Source organism: Bubalus kerabau, chromosome 13 (genome assembly GCF_029407905.1).
Source record: "Bubalus kerabau isolate K-KA32 ecotype Philippines breed swamp buffalo chromosome 13, PCC_UOA_SB_1v2, whole genome shotgun sequence".
Taxonomy (NCBI): Eukaryota; Metazoa; Chordata; class Mammalia; order Artiodactyla; family Bovidae; genus Bubalus; species Bubalus kerabau.
Window position 1 is genome coordinate 41,176,947 of NC_073636.1, and position 23,658 is coordinate 41,200,604.

At 48.1% G+C, this 23,658-nt stretch overlaps 1 protein-coding gene across 1 annotated transcript; it reads left to right on the plus strand.

Annotated features, from left to right (window-relative positions):
- Positions 1 to 746: 746 nt before the first annotated feature.
- PAX1 (paired box 1) lies at positions 747 to 9,761 on the plus strand. Its single transcript, XM_055543133.1, has 5 exons — positions 747 to 1,020; positions 1,444 to 2,073; positions 3,612 to 3,754; positions 4,292 to 4,514; positions 9,670 to 9,761. Exons 1-5 carry the CDS (start codon positions 747 to 749, stop codon positions 9,759 to 9,761), a joined length of 1,362 nt encoding a protein of 453 aa, XP_055399108.1.
- Positions 9,762 to 23,658: the final 13,897 nt, after the last annotated feature.

A 23,658-nucleotide genomic window follows, 5' to 3' on the forward strand; every position in this document is an offset into this window, starting at 1 on the left:
GGTGGGCCAGTCCTCAGGGAGACAGAGTCTAGAATGCGTGTCTCTCACATCACTGAAATCACACTACCCCCAAGGAGTGGGTAACTGTCACATTGTAAAGATTTTCTGAGAGCGAAATTGAGGTGTTAGCCAGAAATGGAACACTCTAGAGTCACTCCATCCCAAATGCCTCAGGTCCGCTGACCAGGCACCCTGCACTAGCCTGCTGCTTTTACTGGGGCGCCCTCATGACCCGGGCTGGGGCACTAGCGGCTGCCCAGGGAAAGGGAAACGAGGGGTAGCCCCACACTGAGCACCCTGCCACCATCAACTTTAATCCCTGGCTACCTTAGTAATGGCTGGGGAGGTTAGTAACACAACCAAAACCAAGACTAGTACTACTGCTAATAAATACTCATCAATTTGAAATGACTAGCCCATCCCATCATTCTCAAAACTCTAGTGGTAAGGGGCTTCCAGGGAACTGGAACAAGTGGAAGGACCCAGGCCTGGTGGGGGTTAGGACTGTGTGTGTGTGTGTGTGTGTGTGTGTAGGGGGATGGGTTCCAAGGGAGGGCCGAGGGGGGAGGACGGAAGGAGGGGTAGAGTTTCAGGGCGGGGAAGGGGGCGCCGGGGCGCAGTGACGGGAACCAATGAGCTGCCAACTCGCTAGTCTCCGGCGTGACTGTCGAGATTGACGTGGAGGACACGTCAAATTGATCCCCGCACTCCGCAGCCTCCCGGTCAGACGAATTTCTCCTAATCGGATGAAGTTCACCCTAGGCCTGGGGTCGCGGGCGTGGAGAGTGTCCTGGGAGCGGGCGGCGGCGGCGGCAGCGGGCCCGGGGGCGGGCGGCGGCGCGCTCGGCGGCGGCGCACGACGCTCTTCCAGTCCGCGGCCCGGCCGCCGCGGCTCTCGGCTCGCGCGCGCCCTCCCTCTATGCCTCTCCCGCGGCGGCGGCGCCCCAGCTCTCCCGGACCGCGCCGGGCCCAACCCCGGCCGCCTCGGCGCCAGGCAGCCGGCCGGCCCGCGCGCCATGGGTAAGGGGCGGGCGGACGAGGCGGGGGCGAGGGGGCGGCGGTGTCCCGGCGCCTCCCTTCCCTCGTGTCCGAGGTTTCCCGGGGAGACCTGGTCCGGGATCCCGGACCGGCCGCGTTCTCCACACGCCCCCAGTCCCGGGAGTGGAGGGGGCGCTCGGCTAGTATCGGGAGGGGATGTTTCAAGTAGACGCGCCAGAGATCGCAAAAGGGCGTGGAGGGCTGGAGCGCACGGCGCTCCCCTCCGCTGCCCCTGCGCGCATGCCGACTCCCGGGACCGGACGGGATCCGCTCGCCGGGATTCTGAGGAGCCGCCGGTCACCGTCGGAGGCGCTCTGGGTGCGGCCCCTGTCCCCGCGCGGCCACTCTCGGCTCACCCGCCGGTGTTCTCTCCCTTCCCCTCACTCTGGCCGGGCGCGTCCGCAGAGCAGACCTACGGCGAGGTGAACCAGCTGGGCGGTGTGTTCGTCAACGGCCGGCCACTGCCCAACGCCATCCGCCTGCGCATCGTGGAGCTGGCGCAGCTGGGCATCCGACCCTGTGACATCAGCCGGCAGCTTCGCGTGTCCCACGGCTGCGTGAGCAAGATCCTGGCGCGCTACAACGAGACGGGCTCCATCCTGCCCGGAGCTATTGGGGGCAGCAAACCTCGCGTCACCACCCCCAACGTGGTCAAGCATATCCGGGACTACAAGCAGGGCGACCCCGGCATCTTCGCCTGGGAGATCCGCGACCGGCTGCTGGCCGACGGCGTCTGCGACAAGTACAACGTGCCCTCGGTGAGCTCCATCAGCCGTATTCTGCGCAATAAGATTGGCAGCCTTGCGCAGCCCGGGCCCTACGAGGGAAGCAAGCAGCCGCCGCCGCAGCCGGCGCTCCCCTACAACCACATCTACCAGTACCCCTACCCCAGCCCCGTGTCGTCCACGGGCGCCAAGATGGGCAGCCACCACGGGGTCCCGGGCACAGCCGGCCACGTCAGCATCCCCCGTTCATGGCCCTCGGCTCACTCGGTCAGCAACATCTTGGGCATCCGGACGTTTATGGAGCAAACAGGTCAGTGGCGCCGGCTTTCGGTAGCTTTCCTGGAAGGGGCGGAATGGAGCAAGGGGGGGCAGGAGTGTGGGTGAGGGGGTCACTCTCGCCCGGCCTCCTCCAACCGCTTTTGGCTCAGGGGAGGGCTCCGGGCTGGCCAGGGAGGCTGAGGGTCCTGGGGCCTTCTGTGGGAGTCCTCGGACATCTTGAACTTTTTATGACAAATATGGAAAATATTTTCCCAAATGGAAGAGCAATCGCCGACCACAAATTCAGAGCCCTGAAATTGCGCTTTTTCATTCTTGCAAAAAGTATGCAAACCCCTATCGCCAGATCTAAGCCAAACAAACCGCAAAGTCAATTCTGCGACCTTTTCTTTAAGACTAGTTTCTTCCAGGGCCCCTCACCATTCCTGAAAGGGCTCTGTCCCTCCCAGGCCCAAAGACTCTTTGAGTAAAGGGTGAAAGGGCCACCTGGCCCAGTGACTTGAGTCTCCAGTAGGCCCCACAGCCTTGCAGGTTCTGAGACTGAGTCCTCGGGTCACAGGCGCCTACAGGCTGTGGCCATCCTTAGGGTGGAAGCGCCCATGGATTTGCCCTCGGCCTACAATGAGACTCTCAGCAATCTGTCGGGGTGTGGAGGGAGGAGACCAGGAGAGGAGGTGGGTTAGGGGCAGCTTTGATGCGGGGCTCGGGAGAGTGGGTGGGGGCCAGACCTGAGCCCTGAGTTTCTTTGCACTGTCCCCTGCCCCTAGCAGAATGGTGTGTTCCTAGGTGAGCAGACTCAGCGGGAGGGTAAGAGGCAAAATTCACTATAGCCTGAGAGAGAGGAGGGGAGTCCTGGATGAAACCAAAGGCTTAGCTCCAGCGGCCTTGGGCCACATCTCCAAGCCCGTGCACAGGCTTTGTTTCTCCTTGTGGCTCAAACTCAGCCTGGGCCTCAGGCTCAGGCCAAAGCTTTGTATGGAGCAGCCCACGGGCAACTGGCAGGGAGGTGACCTGGCCAGGCCTGAGCTCAGTTCTGGAGCTTTCTCTAGGTTTCATTTCTGCACCAGGAGCAGACCTGTGCCCCGACGCTCTTGGGTGGCTGAGTTGACACTTATTTCGGGACACCCAGGATGTCTTTGCAGGGAGTTCTGCACAGAAACAGCTTCTAGCCTTCCAGACGCTTTTTGAGACATTGAGAAATCCCGTGTAATTTTCTTGAGCCTTCTGTGGATTTGAACTTGGACCTTTTGAGGCACCATCTCTGGACAGCAGAAAGGCGGCCTGGGCCGAGGTCGCCAGCTCTGGCTGCCAGCTGTCTACCTGCTGGAGATCCCTTGTTTCGCGGGAAGCGGGTTGAGGGCTGAGGGGAGGGAGGAGTAGGCCCATCCGCCCTCCTTCTGCGCCGCTGGGAGCAAAAGCGAAACCTGGGGCCTCGGAGCATCTGACCCCTGGGGGTTCAGAGGAGCCCTGGACTCTCCCTTGGATTCCAGGTGGGCACTTGAAGGCCCGAGAGCGCCTGTCCGGGCGGAGGGCTGCCCACATGCCCTTCTAATCCGTCCTGTGTCCCCGCAGGGGCCCTGGCGGGGAGCGAAGGCGCCGCCTACTCCCCGAAGATGGAAGACTGGGCGGGAGTGAACCGCGCGGCCTTCCCCGCCAGCCCCGCTGTGAACGGGCTCGAGAAACCTGCCTTAGACACGGACATTAAATACACGCAGGTAACCGAGCGCGGGGAAGGAGCCGTTCTTCATCAGGGGAGCGGAGGAGTTGGGGGCGGGTTAGAGAGAAAGAGAAGAGACCCCCCCCCACCCCCACCCAATCCGGGGTTGGGGGAAGCGAGCTGGGGAGACAGTCAGGGTCTGGCTGCTTGGCCCGGCATCTGCGGGCAAATTTCTCTCTTTCCTAGGAGCGCTGGCTTTCAAGGGGATTGACTTGCATTTTGGCCAAGACATTTTTTGCTAAAAAAGCTGGGACGAGTTAACACAAAAGATCGAAGACTGACTCCCTTTCTCTAAATTCCGGATGATGACTACCTTGACCCCTTCACCTTTTATGAGCACTTTTAAAGAATTGGAGTGGGCATCACTTTGCCGGAGTTCTTTCCAGGACAGTTAGAGGCCAGGCTTCGTGTGGGAATCATGGCTGGGACAGCAGGGGGAATGAGGATCCCCCCGCGACCCCCCCGTAACTGCCTGTGAGGGGGAAGCCTGAGGGGTCGCCTGCTGGTGACAGGCTGTCGCGCTCTCTCCTCGCAGTCGGCCTCCGGCCTTTCCGCGGTGGGCGGCTTCCTTCCGGCTTGCGCCTACCCGACCTCCAACCAGCACGGCGTGTACAGCTCGCCGGCCGGCGGCTACCTCGCCCCGGGCCCGCCGTGGCCGCCGGCGCAGGGTCCCCCGCTGGCGCCCCCGGGCGCCAGCGTCACCGTGCACGGCGGGGAGCTCGCGGCAGCCGTGACCTTCAAGCATCCCAACCGAGAAGGTGAGGGGTGCGGCCGGGCGGGCGGCGGGCAGGAGGGCAGCGAGCAGGAGCGCTAGGAAGGGTCCCTGGAAGAAAAGAGGGGAGACAGACGGAGACGGAGGGGGAGACAGACAGCGAGACCGACAGCGAGAGGCTGGAGTGGGTACTGGCCTAGATTCTTCGCTCGGTTTATGCTTTCAGTCTGTTAACTTCTAACTTCTCAGAGTAAACAGGTGTAAACTGTGTCCCTAGAAAGGCAGGAGGAGGTTGGGAGAGGAGCTAGGACTGTCTGCCCAACTTGTATGGAGGAAAAAAGGAACCCCTCTCTGGGTGTCATTTCTCTGTCCCTAGAAAGGTCTAGAAGGCACCCTCCAGGGGCAGCTTCCTGTGGCCTGCAGGGCTGTACTTTCTGTGGATCTGCCAGTGGCACCTGAGCCCCGCAGGTGGGTTGGACCTGCTCTGGGCCTCTTCCATGTCCTGCCCATATTTTCCTCCAGGTCCGAGTGTTTTTTTTTTTTGTTTGTTTGTTTTTTTAATTTTTTCCCCCCAAGCAGGCCCTGGTCTCTCCTTAAACACATCCTTTGGGAAAGGAGACAGCATTTCTATTATAAGTCTCTAAGGCTAGACAGGCAAGACTCTGAACTCTGTGGTGGTTTGGGGGATCCATCTTTCTGCAGGAAATGTGGCTGGGGGTTTCTACCTCTTTTGCCGCTGCCATCTCGCCCTCCCCCTCCTCCATAAATCTGCTCTCTGATAAGCCAACTAACAGATTTGAGGTATTTGACAGTCAACAGTGTGAGGGGCCTCTTCTTACACTGATCTTTGGGTTCTAGTTTTTCCTACAACTTGGGAAAAACTCACCTGCCCTTGAGTCTGCATTTTCCTCACCCTGAAAAGAATGACAGGATTTGCCAGTTTTGAAGCTGCCTCTTCCAGGTTCTGGGCACCAGAAAATTGCAACTTCGGCTCCTCTAGAGAAAGGAAGCAGTCATCCCAGGACGGGGTGTGCCAGCCTCCCTGTAGAGGAGGCTGAAGACAAACCTGGGGCAGCATGGGCCACAGGGATGTTCCAGATGACCGAAGGGACCTTTAGCAGCTGACCTGCCTCATACTCACCCAGGCAGAAGTGGGGACAGGTGGCATCCATAGGTAGAGGACAGGCGTGTCTGGTGACGCCCAGGCAAAAAGTTTTATTTCCAAGTAGTTTCATAGTTTCATTGAGACATAATAGCACAATCCATGAAAGAGAAGGGGCAGAGACTAGATGTCACTGTTAACAGTCACGCAGAGGAACAAAAGTTTTTAAAAAATATTTTCACCTTTCTTGGAGCACACAAATTCTGGGATATCAATTTACAGATACTGAGAATGAGAACTCCTTTAAGCTTCAAATTTAATTTAAATAATTTAAATTCCATCTGTTCATTTACAAGAAAATCCAAGTAAAGGGAATTTTAAAAGTCCAGACTCAGAACTCCTCCAAGCTTTCCCTTTAAGGACAGATAAAGGGTCTCAGGGGAATGTTTTGCTCAGAGCCTTGTCCTTGGACTCCAGTCCACTGTTTTCTTGACACCTGAGGTTCTCTGCCAAATTAGAAATCAAAATTGCCTTTGCTCAGTCGTGTCCGACTCTTTGAGACCCCATGGACTGTAGCCTACCAGGCTCCTGTGTCCATGGGATTTTCCAGGCAATAGTACTGGAGTGGATTGCCATTTCCTTCTCCAAATTACATTAATTACATTAATGAGACTAAACATTTAAGTAAGTTCATTTGATTTAGAAAAGTGTAGCCAAAAATTTAAATGATCTCCCCTGGGGTGACCCCAAGGAGCAGGAAGACTTAGAAAAAGGATTCACTAACTTCAGAACAATGAGGTCCTTTTCTAACAGAGCTGCTCTGTCGCAGAGCATGTCAAGCACTACATTAGAAACAAGTTATGAAATGTAGGTAATAGTCCAGAGGGGAAGCTGCTAAATCCAGTTAATTTGAAGTGGAAGGGGGAACTCATTGATGGTTGATTTTCTTTAGAAGATACCTTCCTTTCAGAAATACAGCGCCGGGACTTTCCTGGTTAAGATGCCACGCTTCCACTGCAGGAGGCATGGGTTCAATCCCTGGTTGGAGAATTGAAACATGAAAAATTCCACATGGAGCAGCCAGAAAAACAAATACAAACACAAACAAAAAATCCAGAGCCATTGACTGACCCTGGCATTCCTGTCCCTGTAACCATTATTTTTACTTCCTATCATGGAGCATCCCAGCCATTTTCCAAATCTGCAGCAGTAATCAGCTACATTCGTTATTAAATTAATAACAATTTCCTGATCCTGACAGTTCTTTAAAGATCCAGGTAAAGGGTCATCAAATAAATCAAGTCCATCATTAAGAATGATTTCTTTAGCTGGCATACAAGTGTTTGCGTTTGAACGGGAACATACAATGAGAATTACATACCGACTTGGGTTATGGATTTTTACTCTTCTCATTGGCAGAAAAAAAAACGGACTTGAAAAATTGCCCCCCATCCTCCAAGTGGCCTTTTAAAAATTACAAAGTAATGCAAATCACTGCCTTTAATTTTCTAATCATAGCTTACAAAATTATCTTCAAAGAAATCTATCCCAGAAAACAGTTGACTACCATTCATTGTTCAGTTCATAAGAACAGTAGGAATAACATTTATTGAACTTCTTCAGTAAGAAAGCAGTTTTTTAGCTGAAAGTCATGAATGCTCAGTAAAAAACAAATACATTTGATCATCTAGTCCATACATGGACAATATACACATAATAATATATATTATATTTTATATATGTATATACATATATTTCAGTATGTCCTTCAAATCAGGTGCAGGTGAACATTAACTATTATGCTAAGATAAGATTACTCAGATGTCAAATTATGGATCGCAATTGATTAACTTTATCTTGGTAAAGGGTTGGGGGTCTAGGTTCCCTATTATTTAGGTAAGAATGTGTGATTAACATTTCCCATTGGTGAAAGGGAACGTTAATTCTTGAGGGCTGTGAGCATAGGAAAGTTCCACTTCATCTCATGTGAATGGGTGACAACATTCTGTGTAGGAACCTCCATCTTATCCAGACAAGACCGTCTCCTTCCCTCTCCAGACAGGTGACAGACCCCACTAGACAAATGGTATTTACAGGGTTTGCAGAAACTCAAAGTTTCCCGGCTCTGAGGTCCTTCCCAGCCAGTTTTTGGAAAGACTAAAGATTTGGAAATCACATTTATAAGATATTGCATAGGCTCAAAGAAAATGTGTCTTTTGTATTTGTTAGAGACAATTCAAGGCTTGTTTCAGTCATCTCTGCTCCGGATTAGTTCTTGAAGGATCCTAAAAGCTAACTTTGCCAGGAATATTAGGGCGCAGACGTCGGCCTGAGAGCCTGCCACCGCCGCCAACCGGCGTCTCCTTTGATGCAGCAGACCTGGGAGACCCTTTTCCAGAATCCCCTTGACATCTCCTCCTCCCCGCCCCGCCCCAGGGTCCCGGTAGCCTTGTAATCGAAGTCCCAATATTTTTTTAAAAAAGCTTGTCCCCATCCTGCCCATTATGATTAAATGAGCTTGCAGCGCGCCTAACGCCGGCCCGAGCTTGCGAAGCCAGCACGCCGTACGCGCTCTTGGCGCCCGGGGTCCAGGAGGTGGGGACGGAGGGGAGGAGAGGTCTTATGGGGAGGGACTGGTCGGGGAAGAGCTAAAAATACCTCAGCAGGATCGACCCCCGTAGAGTGGAGTGCAATATGTCTCTGGCCTCCCGGGTGTTTGTTTTTCACGAGTTCATTTTTTTTCGCTTGTCTCTCAGGCAACCGGCCCTTGGCTGAGAAACCTACTCCGGAGATGTTTTCTAAACCGGCCCTCACCTCCAAGTGTGTGTAGTGAGTGGAATGAAAAAGTCTGAAAACTCAGTCGGCTGAGCGGCCGCAACTGTGTTTAGGAAAGAGAGCTGAGAGGCAGCGGGGAGCAAGGGTTCTGTCCTGGAAAGATCTTCAGGTCCTTTCGCCACCTCTGAGCAAAGCGGTGCGCGCGCGCGCCCCTCGCGCATAAGTATGGGCCCGGCTCCGCGCGCTAAAGGCGCAGTGCGCCTGCCGCCGGGCGCCGGCTGCTGCGGGCGTAAATAATGGGGAGCTTCCCTTCGCCCCAAACTGAGGCGTCCCCAGGTCCCCCCTTTAAAGGAAGACATGGGTGGGGGGGAGTGGAAAAGAAAGTTGAGAATAGGCGTCTTTAGGTGTAAACAATCCTGTGCCTCCTTGTGCAGAAGCCCAGCGGCCGGGCGTCGGGAAAAGGAAAAACAGGGGTTGCACAATAGTGGCGTCACTCTTCTGGCTTCCAGTAGCAAAACTTGGGCCCCTTCCCAAAACCCTAAGCAACAGAGCAACGAGCAAAATGCCGCCTGATCTGGCAAGACCACAGTCACTGACTCCGGAGGCCCCACGGCCCAGGACGCGGTGTGCCTACCGTAGCGAGCGCAGCTGGGTACCCGGGCCGCGAGGGTAGAACGAGGTCTGCCGCCCGCCTCATGCGCAACCACCGCCCACGTCGGTCCAGGCCGCCCGGGACTTCGTCGAGGGGCGTTTTGGTGACCCGCCCCGACTCGATTCCCCCGGCCCATCGAGAGCTCTGCACTGTTTGGAGGATAGTGACCTGGCCGCGGGCAGCCCCTCCAGCCGGTGTGCCGGCTGGAGTCTGGGGTGGGTTGGGGGGCGGGGAATGTTGGGAGGCTGCGTGCGAGCATCTCAACTCCCCGCTCCCTTCCCGCGACGTCTGGGATCCGAGAGCCGCCTCGCCCGGGGCCGTCCCGCTCGGCAGCGCTTCCTTGCGCCCCGGGCCCACTTTCCTGAGCAGCGCGGGGACCAGGCCATTTCGCGGAGGGCAGGGGGTCTGCGTTATGGAGCATATGCCGGAGTGCCCTGAGCGGAGAGCCGCGGCCCGGGCTGGGCGGGCGAGGGGCTCCCGCGGGTGGCCGTCGAGGGCACAGGGGATGCTCAGTCTCGTTGCCTCCTTGCAGTGCCCGGCTGTGGAGCGCGCGCCGCTCCTTCCCCCCGGGACCCCGCGCTACCCACCGCGTAGCTGGGCATCGCGGTTCGCGGGTCTCCTGCTCCGCGCCGTGCCCGACAGTGACCCCACGCCCTGTGCTTCCTCCCGCAGTGGCCGACCGGAAGCCGCCCAGCCCCGGCGGCAAGGCCCCAGACGGCCTCGGGAGCTTACACGGACTACCCATCCCGGCCTCGACCTCCTAGGGCCGCGCCTCCGCGAGCCGAGCCCGAGCCCGAGCCCGGAGGCAGCGGCGGAGCGCGCACCCGAGGATTCGCCGCCGCAGAAGTGCCCATCAGCCTGGCCTCGCTCTGCCCCGCGCCCGGAGGCCGCGCGTCCTCCATCCTCCGGGGTTTTCGGCTTCTCTGAACTTAGGCTTCGGAGTCTAACATCCTCGTCTCGACCTTTCGACCGACGTGGCCTCCCTCGCCCGCCGGCCTCCAGCGTCTTTTCGACTTCGTCCCCGGCCTATCGGCACCCTGCCTCACTCCCCGCCTCGTGCCTGCTCTCCCGCGCCTCCTTTCTCTCTCCCTTTTCTATCTCCTTCCTATCGACCCTCCTTTCTTCCCTCACCTTCGCCCTCTTTATGTTCCTCTCTCTCTCGTCTCCTTTTCCCCCTGCGTCTTCCCCGTCTACGTGGTCCCTTTCTCCTGTGTCCGGCCCCATCGGCCACCTCCTCTCCTGGGCCTTTAGTCACTACTCCGCCTCTCTTCGTTGGCCCGGCTCCCCCCAGCCCTATCACCTTGCCAAGAGCCCCCCTTCCCCCCCCCCCCCCCAACCACCCGCTGGACAGGTGAACAGGACAGATCCTTTGGTCTTTAGCCCCCACCTCTCAGGGGCCCCCATGCCTACTCGAGGCGGGGGCTCGAACCTGGGAATTGGAGAAGCTGCAGCATTTATTTCACATTTTATCACAATGAACCCAAACAAAGCCTCGGTGAACTGTCCCTTCTCCTCCCTCTCCCAAGGACATTATCTGGAAGTATTCTTCTCTGGATATCTTCTCAGTGCCTAAGGACTGGGTTTCTCTTTGCTTCTTCTGAGGTGATGTCACCCCAAATAAGGTTGAGGGCAGGGGGGCACCTGTGGCCACTGGTGTTTTCTGTGGTTAGAAAACCATTCCTACCCTGGAAGTGTCCCCTCCCACTCCTCCACACCCAATAGGAGGGAGTCCAGCATATGGTAGACATGTCTGCACTGTTTTTGTTTTTGTTTTTTTGTTTTTTATTTTTGTATTCAGGAGTCAGCCCATTTGTTAATTTAAACCACAAACTGCTTCTGGGTACAAAGGTGTAATCTGACTTCTGGTTTGCAAAGGGATGGGGTTGGAAAAACCCAGAAAGTGTCCTCTAGAGCAGAACACAAGCTCTGTTCACTGCTTCCAAGTTCAGGCACTCTGGAGGCAGTACCCTGGACATAAAATTGCAATCTTTGTGGTCAGAAAAATGTTACTGGTGAGAGTCTGACATCACCTGTTAACCATGGCTACCTTTGAATAAAGGAAGGCATCTAAAAGTCTGCTTTGTAAGGGCAAGCCAGTCTGTGTCCAGCCTGGAGTATTGTGTAGGTATGTCTCACTGACTTAGCCTCTGGGTTTCCAGCATCAACAGTATTAAGAGGGAATTGTTTTTACTGGTTTACTCCTTAGCATTTGCCACCTAGATTGAGGTAGAAGAGAAAGGAAGAAGAGACAACCGTTTTCAGGGATGGTCCCTGAAAACAAGGTAGCAAGGCAGAATGGAGGGAAAAAAATGGGAAGAAGGCAGTAAGGACTTTTTCAGAACACTTTTAAAAAAGTTCTAAAGCTAAAGAAAATTATAAGACACTATCAAATAACCCAGGGATTTCTCAGTGCAGAGAAGTCTCCGCTACTTGTTTTATTTTTCCTCCCTGTTTGGTTCTCTAAAACTGACAACAGAGATTTTTGAATTGAAGGTTTTGCTTGTAAGAGGAGCTGTCTGTTTGGAGGGAACTGGTGGGGAAATTATTTTCAATGCATCTTACTTCAATAGTACCTGCTGGAGGTATTCATCAAAATCAATGAAAAGAGTATCTGCCTTTTTTCATATAGAGGCTTTTATTCCTAGGTCTTCAAAGTCTCTTGCCTATTACAAAAAGTTCCATTTTATAGACAGGAGTATTAAGGATTAGAGACCTAGTCTATTTCTCCTGACCACATGCAGCAAGCTATGGATCACAAGGTCTGGACAAGGAAACTGGGTGACATTATTTCATCAGAGAACCAAGATTGGGGTTCGAACTTGGAGCCTGGGGTTCTCAGCCTTCCGTACCAGCATTTTCTGCAGAGAGGCTGCTCATAATGGTAACAGGAATAAAACATTTAGATGAGCTTATGTGCTCAGTCATCCAAGCATCTCACACACCTTGTTGCCTGGAGGACTGGCTGCCTCGGGCCAGGAAGAAGGCACCTTACCTTTTTCGAAGAAATGAGAAGAATCCATCTCTCATTGCTATCATCCTTTCCCCCACACCCCCCATCCCCACCCCCGCTCTGCCACTTCTCACTCTGTGTTTGGGTTGACTGGGATTATGGGTGAGAAGAGCTGGAAAATGCAGCCCAGGAAGGCTGGAGGATGCCCCGTGCAAAGGGTGGCATTTTCCAAGTCTGTCCCCTGTGGTTCCTCCTGTGGGGTTGCTGGAGGAGGGTCTTCCAGGGTCCCCGACTCTGAGGGCACATTCACGGGGGACGCGCAGCATCCAGGTGCAGGGCCAGCGTGCTCTGTAACATCCATCCTGTCTCCTTCCTGGAGGCTGTGGGTCCTGGGAAGTCCCAGAGGGCTTAAGTGAAGCCTCTACTCTACCGGGTAGGGAGGGGGCCTGTACCCTTGCCAAGCCTCCTCCTGAGTGTGAAATGTACCCTCCCAGGTTGGGTCGGGACATCCCTGGAAGCCCGGCCCTGGTGTTGCTTCACCTGTTTGAAGATGATTATTCTTTTCGCTGTTAACAAAGGGCAGGAGAGTCATTTTTATGAATGATGGAAGGACCCAGAATTGAGACGCTTTTCAAAAGAGCCCATTAAGGATTGGATTTTTGGTTTTTTTTTGTTCTCTGTCCACATGGCTCTGTGGAGGTATTGGGGACTCATGGTAAGATTACAGAATACTGTGTCAGATAGAATAATTTGAGAAAGAATCACTTCTCAGAGGCAATTTGCACTAGTACCTGCCTTTTATTATTTTTTAATTTAAGAATAATTTTTTTTAAATGAAGAGAAGTACCGAAAAATAAAATCAGCAAGATATGCAGTCACTCAAGTCACCCTTTGATTTGTCGAAAGAATGAAAGTTATATATATATATATATATATATATATATATATATACACACACACATTGTTAGAAAAGTCTCGCAGCACAGAAACACTGAAATGAAAAGGGAAAGCTTCCAGTCCTCATCCCTGTCCTTAAAGGTGAACATTGTTACAGTTTTGTTTTGTTTTTTTAATGATTCCTTCCAGGAAAAAAAAATGCAGACAACAGAACTCTGTTTCTGTCTATGTGCTTTCTTGGTTCATCTAGTGTTGTGCTGGGCGCACACGGGTGGGGTCTGCAGGTCTGATCTTTGCACATCACCAGCTCCAGCATATCCACTTGATTCTTGTGAAAGGATGCATATCAACAGGGTTTTATTAGAAACAGAGTATTTGTAAAAAGGGCCAGCTCCGTGCTTTAAATGAATAAAGATGGAATTTTGTGGCATTCTTGATTGGAGGATGGGCTTAAAATGGATGGTAAGAACTTCCCTGGGAAAGGTGGCTGCTTTGGGGCAAGGAAGAAGAAAAGCCAACAAAAGGGCAGGAGACACAGAATTTTATCCTTCCTAAACACAGTCTGGTGTGTCCTGCGGGTCACCGAAGGATGCTTAAACTTGCCAGGAGTTGAAGAATGCACTTTTCCTTTCCTTCTAAAGGAGACTGTCCCTCTAGGTCAGAAAAGAGAGATGGAGGCAAAGGGGTGGGGAAGACCCTTGTTTGAAGAAATACTGGATAACAATAAAATGTAAACATCCAACACTGGCCTGGGCATTGTTTTTACTTCTCCCTCAAGTAATTCAAAATCTATGTGGCATTAATCTCCTGCTGGGTGGACCCCATTTACTGACAACTGTTTCCCTGTTTGCTTGTTTCTTGACTCCTGTTAAGGAGGGTGAGATTTATTTAATGGAGTGGTGGTCTGGGTTAAAGCCTGCTATAGATTTTCTGGCATCAGTTTTTCTAGCTAGAATTACATTGGTTATCTTTTTTTTTTTTTTTTTTCAAAAGAAACTCTACCTGCTCCATGTGAGGCTTGGATAATATGAATTTAGAATCTTGCCAGAAAATGCCCAAGGAACTCAGCCTAAAGGACTGTGCATCCAGGTGAGCTGTGTAATGAGAAAGTTTGATTCTCTTCTTTTAATGGGCAGAATTATGCACAAAATGGTATTTGGTCTTGACCTTGACCTTGCTGTTTGAACTATACCTTCATTCACTGTGGCTGAGATATTTCTAGCCAAACTGTTAGATCTCAACTTAAAAAAAATTCTTCTGTTTTTGGATTTTTTTTTAAAGGACAGAGCAAGGAGGAATCTCACTGTCTTCTTTTTCCAAGGCAATAAAAGGAAAACCACACATTTAGTAACAATCCAACTTGGGAATTATAAACATTTGGAACAATTATACTCAATTTAGTCTAGTCTCTTCTTTGGAGTTGAAACCATTTGAAACCCCTGTTTCACTCTAAAGAGCTCTTCTCCAGGAGAGCATTCTGTGATCCTCGTTGAAACACACATCTGTTTCTGGGCTGGCCAAGTCCAAAAGTGGAATCCCAATTACAGTTTTCATGGGTGATGGAATTTCAACTGCCTTACAATTTAACCACCTGGGTTCCCTTCACTCTTTTTCTTCTTGAGGATAAAATAAGCTGATCAAGTGCTCACTCAGCTATTAAATTACATTTCCATCCTGTAACATTCTATTTCCTTTTTCTCTAGTGAGATATATTGACTGAATGGATTATCTCCAGTGTCTTATATTAGCCATACAATTTTCCCTTTGGGGAAGTTCTCCCAGTCACTGGTGGATGTGGTTTTAGTTTTATAAGATTTAATTTTACCCCAAACAACAAATAACAAAACAAAATTCTCTAACTAGATGGTTTTAATTTCACAACAAAACTCTTGGATGAAAAAAATGAGAAAGATATTTGAATGAATTAAAGAAAATTGATTTTTTAAAAGAGTTGAATTGGAACTTGAAGCTTGTGAAACAGAAAACAAAAAACAAGCAAAAGCTGCTTTGGCAGAGTTGTAATAGGTTTAACTTGAGCTAAGAAGTGAAGGTATCATTCTGGCCACGAGGGGGAGCACGCATTGTTCCAGGAAGATGAAGATGAATACAAAGATAACACTAAATATACAAAAAATTCATCATTCTCTTCAAGTGGTAACCTGTCCAGTTGTGAACAACACCTGTTTACAATAAGAGTGCTCTTCCCGTTGTGATTATTGTTGTACTTGATAATCAGATGCATTGATTCTGGAACAACAGGAAAGGCTGGTCATAGAGTGAAAACCAGATTTTCTCTGCTCATCCATGTGGGAATTATCAAATAAATTAGATGAGATTCAAGATCACCTTAGAGATAAATTTCACTTCTAAATTTGACTCTAATAGATACATATATATTCAATGCTTTAAATCTAGAGCAAAGAAGAGTTTTAAAAAGCAACCTAGTCAAAACTGATGTCTTCAGGAAATAAACTTAATCTGTGTTTTTGTAGTTTTGATACTTTAGATTAGTTTGGGTTTGAATCTTCCCAATTTTAAGCATTTTAGTCATCTTTTTGAATTTTTTAATTATTTAAAAATCATGATTCACATTTAAAGAAGGGCTGATCTTTTGTAGAGAGGTAGAAATTGACTATTTCCTCACTTTTGCATTTGTTTTATGATAAAATCCTGAAAGGTCACTTACAGGTGGGGTAAAGAGGATTTTTTTCCTTAGATTAAACAAGGTGGGGGTGGGGGGGTCTCTGTCTTTACCTTGTACTTTTATAGATATTAAATTCAGACTATAAGCTGTGGGACAGCTCCCTGAAGGAGATGATCTAGGAAGAGATGGGGTATTCAGGGGCTTAGAAGCTGGCAGATTTGGCTTGGTTCAAATCTTGGTTTTACCATTTAGCAGCAGTGTCACTTTGGGCAAGTTTTGGCAAAACTCAACAGCCTTCGTTTCCTTGTCTGTTTAATGGGACTGATAGCTCCCTCCCTGGGCAGTTGTGAGGATTCAGTTGGATCATATGTAAAGAATGGAGACTTGATTTGGGTCATGCTCATTCGTTATTAGGGCTGTTATCATCATTTTCCTCCTTTTTTCCCCATGCACTTCCCATCAACATTCTAGGGTGAATTTAATCACGTCACAGCCCTGCAGAACATATTTGCTATCTCTCGGGTTTGTGAAAGGCGCAGAGGCCATTGCGACTGCTCACGCAAGTCTCTGAACTGACCAGAACTTTACATAACCTCAGAAGGAGCCACTGTTGTCTGCTACTTATCAAATCCGACAGTCCTGAGACATTCACCAAGACCTTAGGAATACTAATGAATCTATAGCTAGACTTGTGGGACCAATGACAGCCCAGGAGCCATCTTGACTGCACTGAAGAAGATTTTTGTGACAAGTCCACTTACGTTGATGTTATGCGACCACGTTTCCTCATGTTAGGAAGCTAGAAATTGATGCAGAGAGACCTCAACCTACTCTGTTCCCCTCAAGGGGGTTGGTTATACAGCCTGTTGTCTCAGCTGCCCACTTTGGCACACTGACTATGGCAGCCATGGTGGACTTTGGCTGTGTCTTTCTGCTCTTTGCTGAGTAAATGAATTTGGAGACAAAGTCACCCCATTCTCGACTCCATCCTTTGGGCTGGGACATAGAGAGCACTAAAGCCTTCAACTCGGTATCTTCAGGAAGAGTTACATGGAAGGTCTTCTCCTTTGGAAGATCCCGTCAGACTTTTAGGAGAGGAAATGCCCTGTCCAACTCAGGAGTCCACTTTGGAGTTGGAAGTGTAGGTGAAGTCTTCATCTACTGCTGAGGTTTAGTTAAAGGAAATCCACAAATGCTCAGAGCCTCAGGAAAACACACACCAAGTGTGTGTGACAAAGTAATATTTAAAAGGTAGCTGTAGGATCAAGTATTTTAGTGACGTTCGCCTCCATCCATCCATCCATCCATCTGTCCAGGTCTTCCTACCTAGCAATGCTTTTTTGCTCTAGAGGGTGATTCTCAAGCCTGTAGCCTCATTGGTTGTGTATCAGAGTGCACGTGAATGGAATACAGCAGTTGGGTTCTGATGTGTTTCTTTGGACATTTTTTTTTCTCACAAACCGGATGCTTTCCAAAGTAAACAAAGACATTAAAAGATTTATAAAAAGACTCGGTCACACATTGTGAAGTGCAAAGTGTAAATGAATTTTTATAAGCGTATGGATTTCATTTTTCTTACAATATGCATGAATATAAAAATTAAAAGAAAATGTGCTGGTAACAATGTGTTTTTAGTTCTCACTGAAACTTGAAAAATAATCAGAGATGCCTGAAATATTCAAAACCAAGCAGACGCCTGCATCTTATCATGTCATTTGAGCCATGGGATAGTGATCAATGTGGCCACCCTCCTGCCAAGAGTGCTTTTTTGAAAGAAGCTCCAGAGTGGCACTTGCCATTTGAATTCGACTCATTTTTTCCTATACAAACTTTCAAGTTGCTCTGCTCAGCACACTGTCACTCTCTTTTAAATTGGATCATGGAAAAAGCAAGAGAGTTCCAGAAAAACATCTATTTCTGCTTTATTGACTATGCCAAAGCCTTTGACTGTATGGATCACAATAAACTGTAGAAAATTCTGAAAGAGATGGGAATACCAGACCACCTGACCTGCCTCTTGAGAAACCTATATGCCGGTCAGGAAGCAACAGTTAGAACTGGACATGGAACAACAGACTGCTTCCAAATAGGAAAAGGAGTACGTCAAAGCTGTATATTGTCACCCTGCTTATTTAACTTATATGCAGAGTACACCATGAGAAACGTTGGGCTGGAAGAAGCACAAGCTGGAATCAAGATTGCCGGGAGAAATATCAATAACCTCAGATATGCAGATGACACCACCCTTATGGCAGAAAGTGAAGAGGAACTAAAAGCCTCTTGATGAGAGTGAAAGAGGAGAGTGAAAAAGTTGGCTTAAAGCTCAACATTCAGAAAACAAAGATCATGGCATCTGGTCCCATGACTTCATGGGAAATAGATGGAGAAACAGTGGAAACAGTGTCAGACTTTAATTTTTTGGGCTCCAAAATCACTGCAGATGGTAATTGCAGCCATGAAATTAAAAGACGCTTACTCCTTGGGAGGAAGGTTATGACCAACCTAGATAGCATATTCAAAAGCAGAGACATTACTTTGCCAACAAAGGTCCGTCTAGTCAAGGCTATGGTTTTTCCAGTAGCCATGTATGGATATGAGAGTTGGACTGTGAAGAAAGCTGAGCACTGAAGAATTCATGCTGTTGAACTGTGGTGTTGGAGAAGACTCTTGAGAGTCCCTTGGACTGCAAGGAGATCCAACCAGTCCATTCTAAAGGAGATCAGTCCTGGGTGTTCTTTGGAAGGAATGATGCTAAAGCTGAAACTCCAGTACTTTGGCCACCTCATGCGAAGAGTTAACTCTGATGCTGGGAGGGATTGGAGGCAGGAGGAGAAGGGGATGACAGAGGATGAGATGGCTGGATGGCATCAATGACTCGATGGACATGAGTTTGGGTGAACTCCAGGAGTTGGTGATGGACAGGGAGGCCTGGCATGCTGCAATTCATGGGGTCGCAAAGAGTCAGACATGACTGCGTGACTGAACTGAATTGAACTGAGCTGAACACCATCATCAAAGCAACTGAGGTTTCTCGATCAAGTTTTCCCTGAGGCAGAAGAGGTGTGAGCGAGGGAAAAAGTGAAAGAAAGCAATATCTGGGTTCCTATGGTTCCACGGAATCAATTCTTACAAGAATGTAAAATAACATTTATACCTGAGTTGGGCTTAGAATCAAAGATCTATCAGTTCTGTCAAGAACGTAGCTCATAGTTTATTTTGCATTGTCATGATAACCTAACCTCTGAGAATTATTCAGGTTGTCCTAGGCTCAGCATCAGAAGAAATTTTGGCTGCAAGAATTTCATTCCATTGAGTTAAATGAAAACAAATTAGCATAGGTTTTTTCTTGCAAGCTTTGCTTTTGGTTGTGATGTTATCAGTTGCTGTAACGTTGCTAAGTATTGGTCCCTTAAGAGATTTCTTTTGAAGGTTTAATATACGTGAAAATGATAAATGGTCTAGTTAACTTCCATCCGTTTTTATCAGTGTGGAGACTTGGGGTTCCTTGGATAAAAATAAAATTCCCAGACCCTGGGAAGTATTCTTGTTTCAAAATAAGTATTAGGTTGGGAAAAAGAGAGGTAGTATTGGGAGAAAAAGTTCTAGTCTTGAAAGAACCATCATTTTTTAATGGGACACTCTGGTATAAGTGGAAACGTGGAGTCGTTTGTTCCCAGCTTTTCTAGCAGAGACAGAAAGACTCAGCATTGATGACATTCATGTGGAGACCATAATTTCTAAAGCCAGCATGTAGCACATCTGATCAGCTTCCTTACCGAGCAGTTCCCGGGCAGCAGTCCAAGAGAGCACGAGTGGAAACTGCAAGGTCCCTCAAAGTCTAGCCTTGAAAGTTGAATACTATCACTTCCATAGCCTTCTATGGGTCAAAGCAAGTCACAAGGCCAACTCAGGTACTCGAGATGATAAAATAGTCTCTACCTCTTTGAGAACAGCCAAGTCAATTGCAAAGGGGCCTGCATACCTGGGTGGGAGCAATTTACGATCAACTACTGCAGTCTACCACAGCAGACACCATTTATGTACATATATTTATGTATGTAGACATTACATGTACAATATACATTACATATATGTTTATGACATATGCATGCATGGTAAATTGCTTCAGTCATGTCTGACTCTTTTCGACCCCATGGACTGCAGCATACCAGGCTCCTCTGTCATGGAATTCTCCAAGCAAGAATACTGGAGTGGGTAGCTATTCCCTTCTCCAGGGGATCTTCCAGACCCAGAGATTGAACTGGGTCTCCTGCTTAGATAAGTTTTTTTCTTGCAAGCTCTGCTTTTGGTTGTGATATTATCAGTTGCTATAACGGCGGTAAATATTGGTCCCACCAATGAATCTGTAGGCAGGCAGATTCATTACCATCTGAGCCACCAGGGAAGCCTATATATAATAATACATTTATGTAATATATATCATAAATATTTATTATAAATAATGTATATTATATGTTTATATTAACGTGCTGTGATAAGTCACTTCAGTCATTTCTGACTCTTTGCAATCCCATGTACTATAGCATGCCAGGCTCCTCTGTCCATAGGATTCTCCAGACAAGAATACTGGAGTGGGTTACTGAGCCCTCCTTCAGGGGATCCTCCCTACCCAGGGATCAAACCCTCATCTCTTACATGTCCTGCGTTGGCAAGTAGGTTTTTTTTTTTTTTTTTTTTTTCTAACCACTAGCATCACCTGGGAAGCCCACTTATATTAATATATGCTATATATTAAAAGGATTACCAATTCCTAAGTAATGATAAGAAAATATAGGTTTTGCAATGTTATACTGGCAATGCCATCTTTAATCACTTGGAAGTCACTTTGACATGTTGCAGGGTTCTCATTAAGAGCATTGATAATAATTGTTTAAAACAAACATGAGATATGGAATTGGGGGACACACCTGGATTGTAACCAAATTAAATCTGAGTGAGAAGAATAAATAATTTTTTAAAAAAACCTTCTGTCCAGTTATCTGAATCCTGGAGGGAACATGGGAAGTATGAAAAGTTAGTGATGTTCGGTGTTTTATCTTAGTATCTATATAGAGACAGTAAACTGGAGAACTTACTGCTACTGCTAAGTTACTTCAGTTGTGTCCGACTCTGTGCGACCCCATAGATGGCAGCCCACCAGGCTCCCCCGTCCCTGGGATTCTCCAGGCAAGAACACTGGAGTGGGTTGCCATTTCCTTCTCCAATGCATGAAAGTGAAGAGTGAAAGTGAAGTCACTCAGTCGTGTCTGACTCTTAGCGACCCCATGGACTGCAGCCCACTAGGCTCCTCCATCCATGGGATTTTCCAGGCAAGAGTACTGGAGTGGGGTGCCATTGCCTTCTCCAAAGGAAGTCATATAGATATGTACATGACTATATACACATAGACCTCCTGGTTTGGACTTCACTCTTGTAATCAGTTCAATTCTTGCTTTCAGACTTTACCCTGAGTCTGAAGGCAGCCATGAAAACAGATAAGGAACACCTAGTGCTGCAGACAGGTCATTTTAGCTATGTTTCTAGGAGGACTGAAAACAGAGGGTTCATCAAATTCCAAAGCCCTTAAGTCCAGCCTTTAAACAGGTGGAGGCAGGGCTTAAGTGTGTCTGCAAAATGCCGGCTATGTCCACAGAGCCTGAACACCTAGGTTTTTGAGATTCGTTTTGCTGAATCCTTCATGTTCTAGGCAAGAATTTCCTTTTTCTTTTATTTTTTTTATGGAGGCTTGGCATTCAGCTAAGAACTAGGAAAACAACCTGCTGTTTATACAGAGAAGAGAAAAAAAAATCCTTGTCTGTGGCTGAAAACAGAGTAGCTTTACCTCCCTCGGCCCTGAGATGTGGGCTTGCAAGTTCAGGTATATTCTAGAGTTCGGGGTCTTTTACAAGCAGGAGGCCCATTTTCAGGGAGAGTGAAGTGCAGGTCCACCACATGAGCCTTCCCACCGTCTTCCCAAATCCAGATCTTTGCTTGTGTCTGTAGAAGATGGGGACTGGGATCACAGTACTGGAATCACGTGGAGGCCAAGAGGGGGTTGGCGATTCAGACCTGATTTTAGCCCCTGTTCGCTGTAGCTCAGACGGTAAAGAATCTGCCGGCAATGCAGGAGACCCAGGTTTGATCCCTGGGTGGGGAAGATCCTCTGGAGAAGGGAATGGCAATCCATTCCAATATTCTTGCCTGGAGAATCCCATGGACAGAGGAGCCTGGAGGGCCACAGTCCTTGGGGTCACAAAGAGTCAGACATGACTTAGCAACTAACAATACCACTGCTAACAGACTGTGTTACCTGGAGAATTTACTCCATCTATCTCTCCCCAGGACTGGTTCCTCATCTGTAAATTGGGTCTGTACAGTGCCCACCCCATGGAGCTGCCTTGAGGCCTACAACTGACTTTCCCTGTAAGTGCCCTTTGGAAGGAGATGCCCAGCATCTTAGAGGATGGTCATCATTGGCAGTTATTATTTATTTTTAGAGCAATGTCTTTCAGATCATAAGACAACAGACTTCGGATATAACCCTCCAATTGTCTGTGTAAATTTTAGCCTGATATTGTCCTTCTTATGTAACGCCCACCACCCCTCCCCACGCACCCCCTCCCCCACCTCTCCACCCCCTCATCCTAGTAGATTCAGTTAATTTGGTCATAAAGAACACAGTCATGGAACTTCTCTGGCGGTTCAGTAGCTGGGACTTCACGTTCCAATGTAGGGGGTGTGGGTTCAATTCCTGGTTGGAGGGCCGGGATCCCACATGACTTGCAGCCAAAAAACCAAACCGTGAAATAGACAATTTGTAACAAATTCAATAAAGACTCTGAAGAATGGTCCACATCCAAAAAAGAAAAAAAAAAAAAAAATCCCAAAATAGTCACGACCATTTAGCAACTCAAGTGAGAAGCTCATGAAATGATGAAACATTTTGGACTGACTTGGTTGATCTAACTGGTCAAAGGTGTTGATTTGGAAGGACTAGGCTATATGTTCTGGACAGAGTGTTCATAGGCTTTTGACCTGTGTGGTCACACAGGGTCTTGTGCTTAGAAGGACTTCATGCTTGGTTAAGGGGCTTCCCAGGTGGTGCAGTGGTAAAGACTCTGCCTGCCAATGCAGAAGATGCAAGAGATGAGGGTGCAATCCTTGGGTCAGGAAGATACCCTGGAGTAGGAAATGGAGCCCACTCCAGTATTCTTGCCTGGAAAATTCCATGGACCCAGGGGCCTGGCATGCTAACATGCCATGGGGTCACAAAGAGTCAGATAGCACACACACAGCACATTGTCCAAAGTGATAGCCTAGGAGTTTTTTTTAGAAATCTTTATTTGCATTTTGAAAATTTTCCAATAAAGATCATGTTCATTTACTAAGACAAAGTATTAACATATTTTAATTTCTACCAAAAGTGAAGTACTAGGAAATAAAGAAAAATTGCCAAATCAAATTATAAGAGACTAAAACAATGTGGGATAATGCCATTAAGAATAAAGAAGGTCTGCAACAAAAAGGAAGTAAAAACTCAAGAAGCACAACTGTGATAGAAGAGATCAGCAAAAGAATAAAGGAGGATATAAAAAAGGTGAAATAAGTAAAAGAAAGTATATAGAGAATTATGTTGAGAAGAATAACTTTCTTTATTAATACAATTTTTCTTCTGTGAAACAGAAGGTTATCTTTGAAGGCTAAAGTTATTGAGAAGGTATTTAGAATGAGAAAGAAAGTGAATCAAAGAATTTCACACATCAATGTTAGTAACGTTTTAATCAACTCTGGAATTTGCAGTTTTAAAAGTCAGTTATTGATTTTTTAAAGAAGTATATTTAAGAATTTTTTTTGTTAAAAAAATCAAGGCAAAATGTTATAGTCTTCCACTATTCAAACATTTTGCCATCAGTAGGACCTACGACAATAGCATTTTATTCACCCAGGATAGAGAAAACAACAGGATGGAAAATATAATTTAAACTAGAAAGTAAATAATTGACCAGCTTAATTTGATTGGGATGACAAGAGGGAAGAAAAACATTACCAGTTGGAAAGAAAAGGAAAGAAATTTAGCTATGTTGAAAAATTTCCCAACAATCTAAGCCATTGGTTTTCAAATGCTTTGAGTGGGAGAACAGTTTTTGTTTTCTCCAGAGGGAATCTGTCT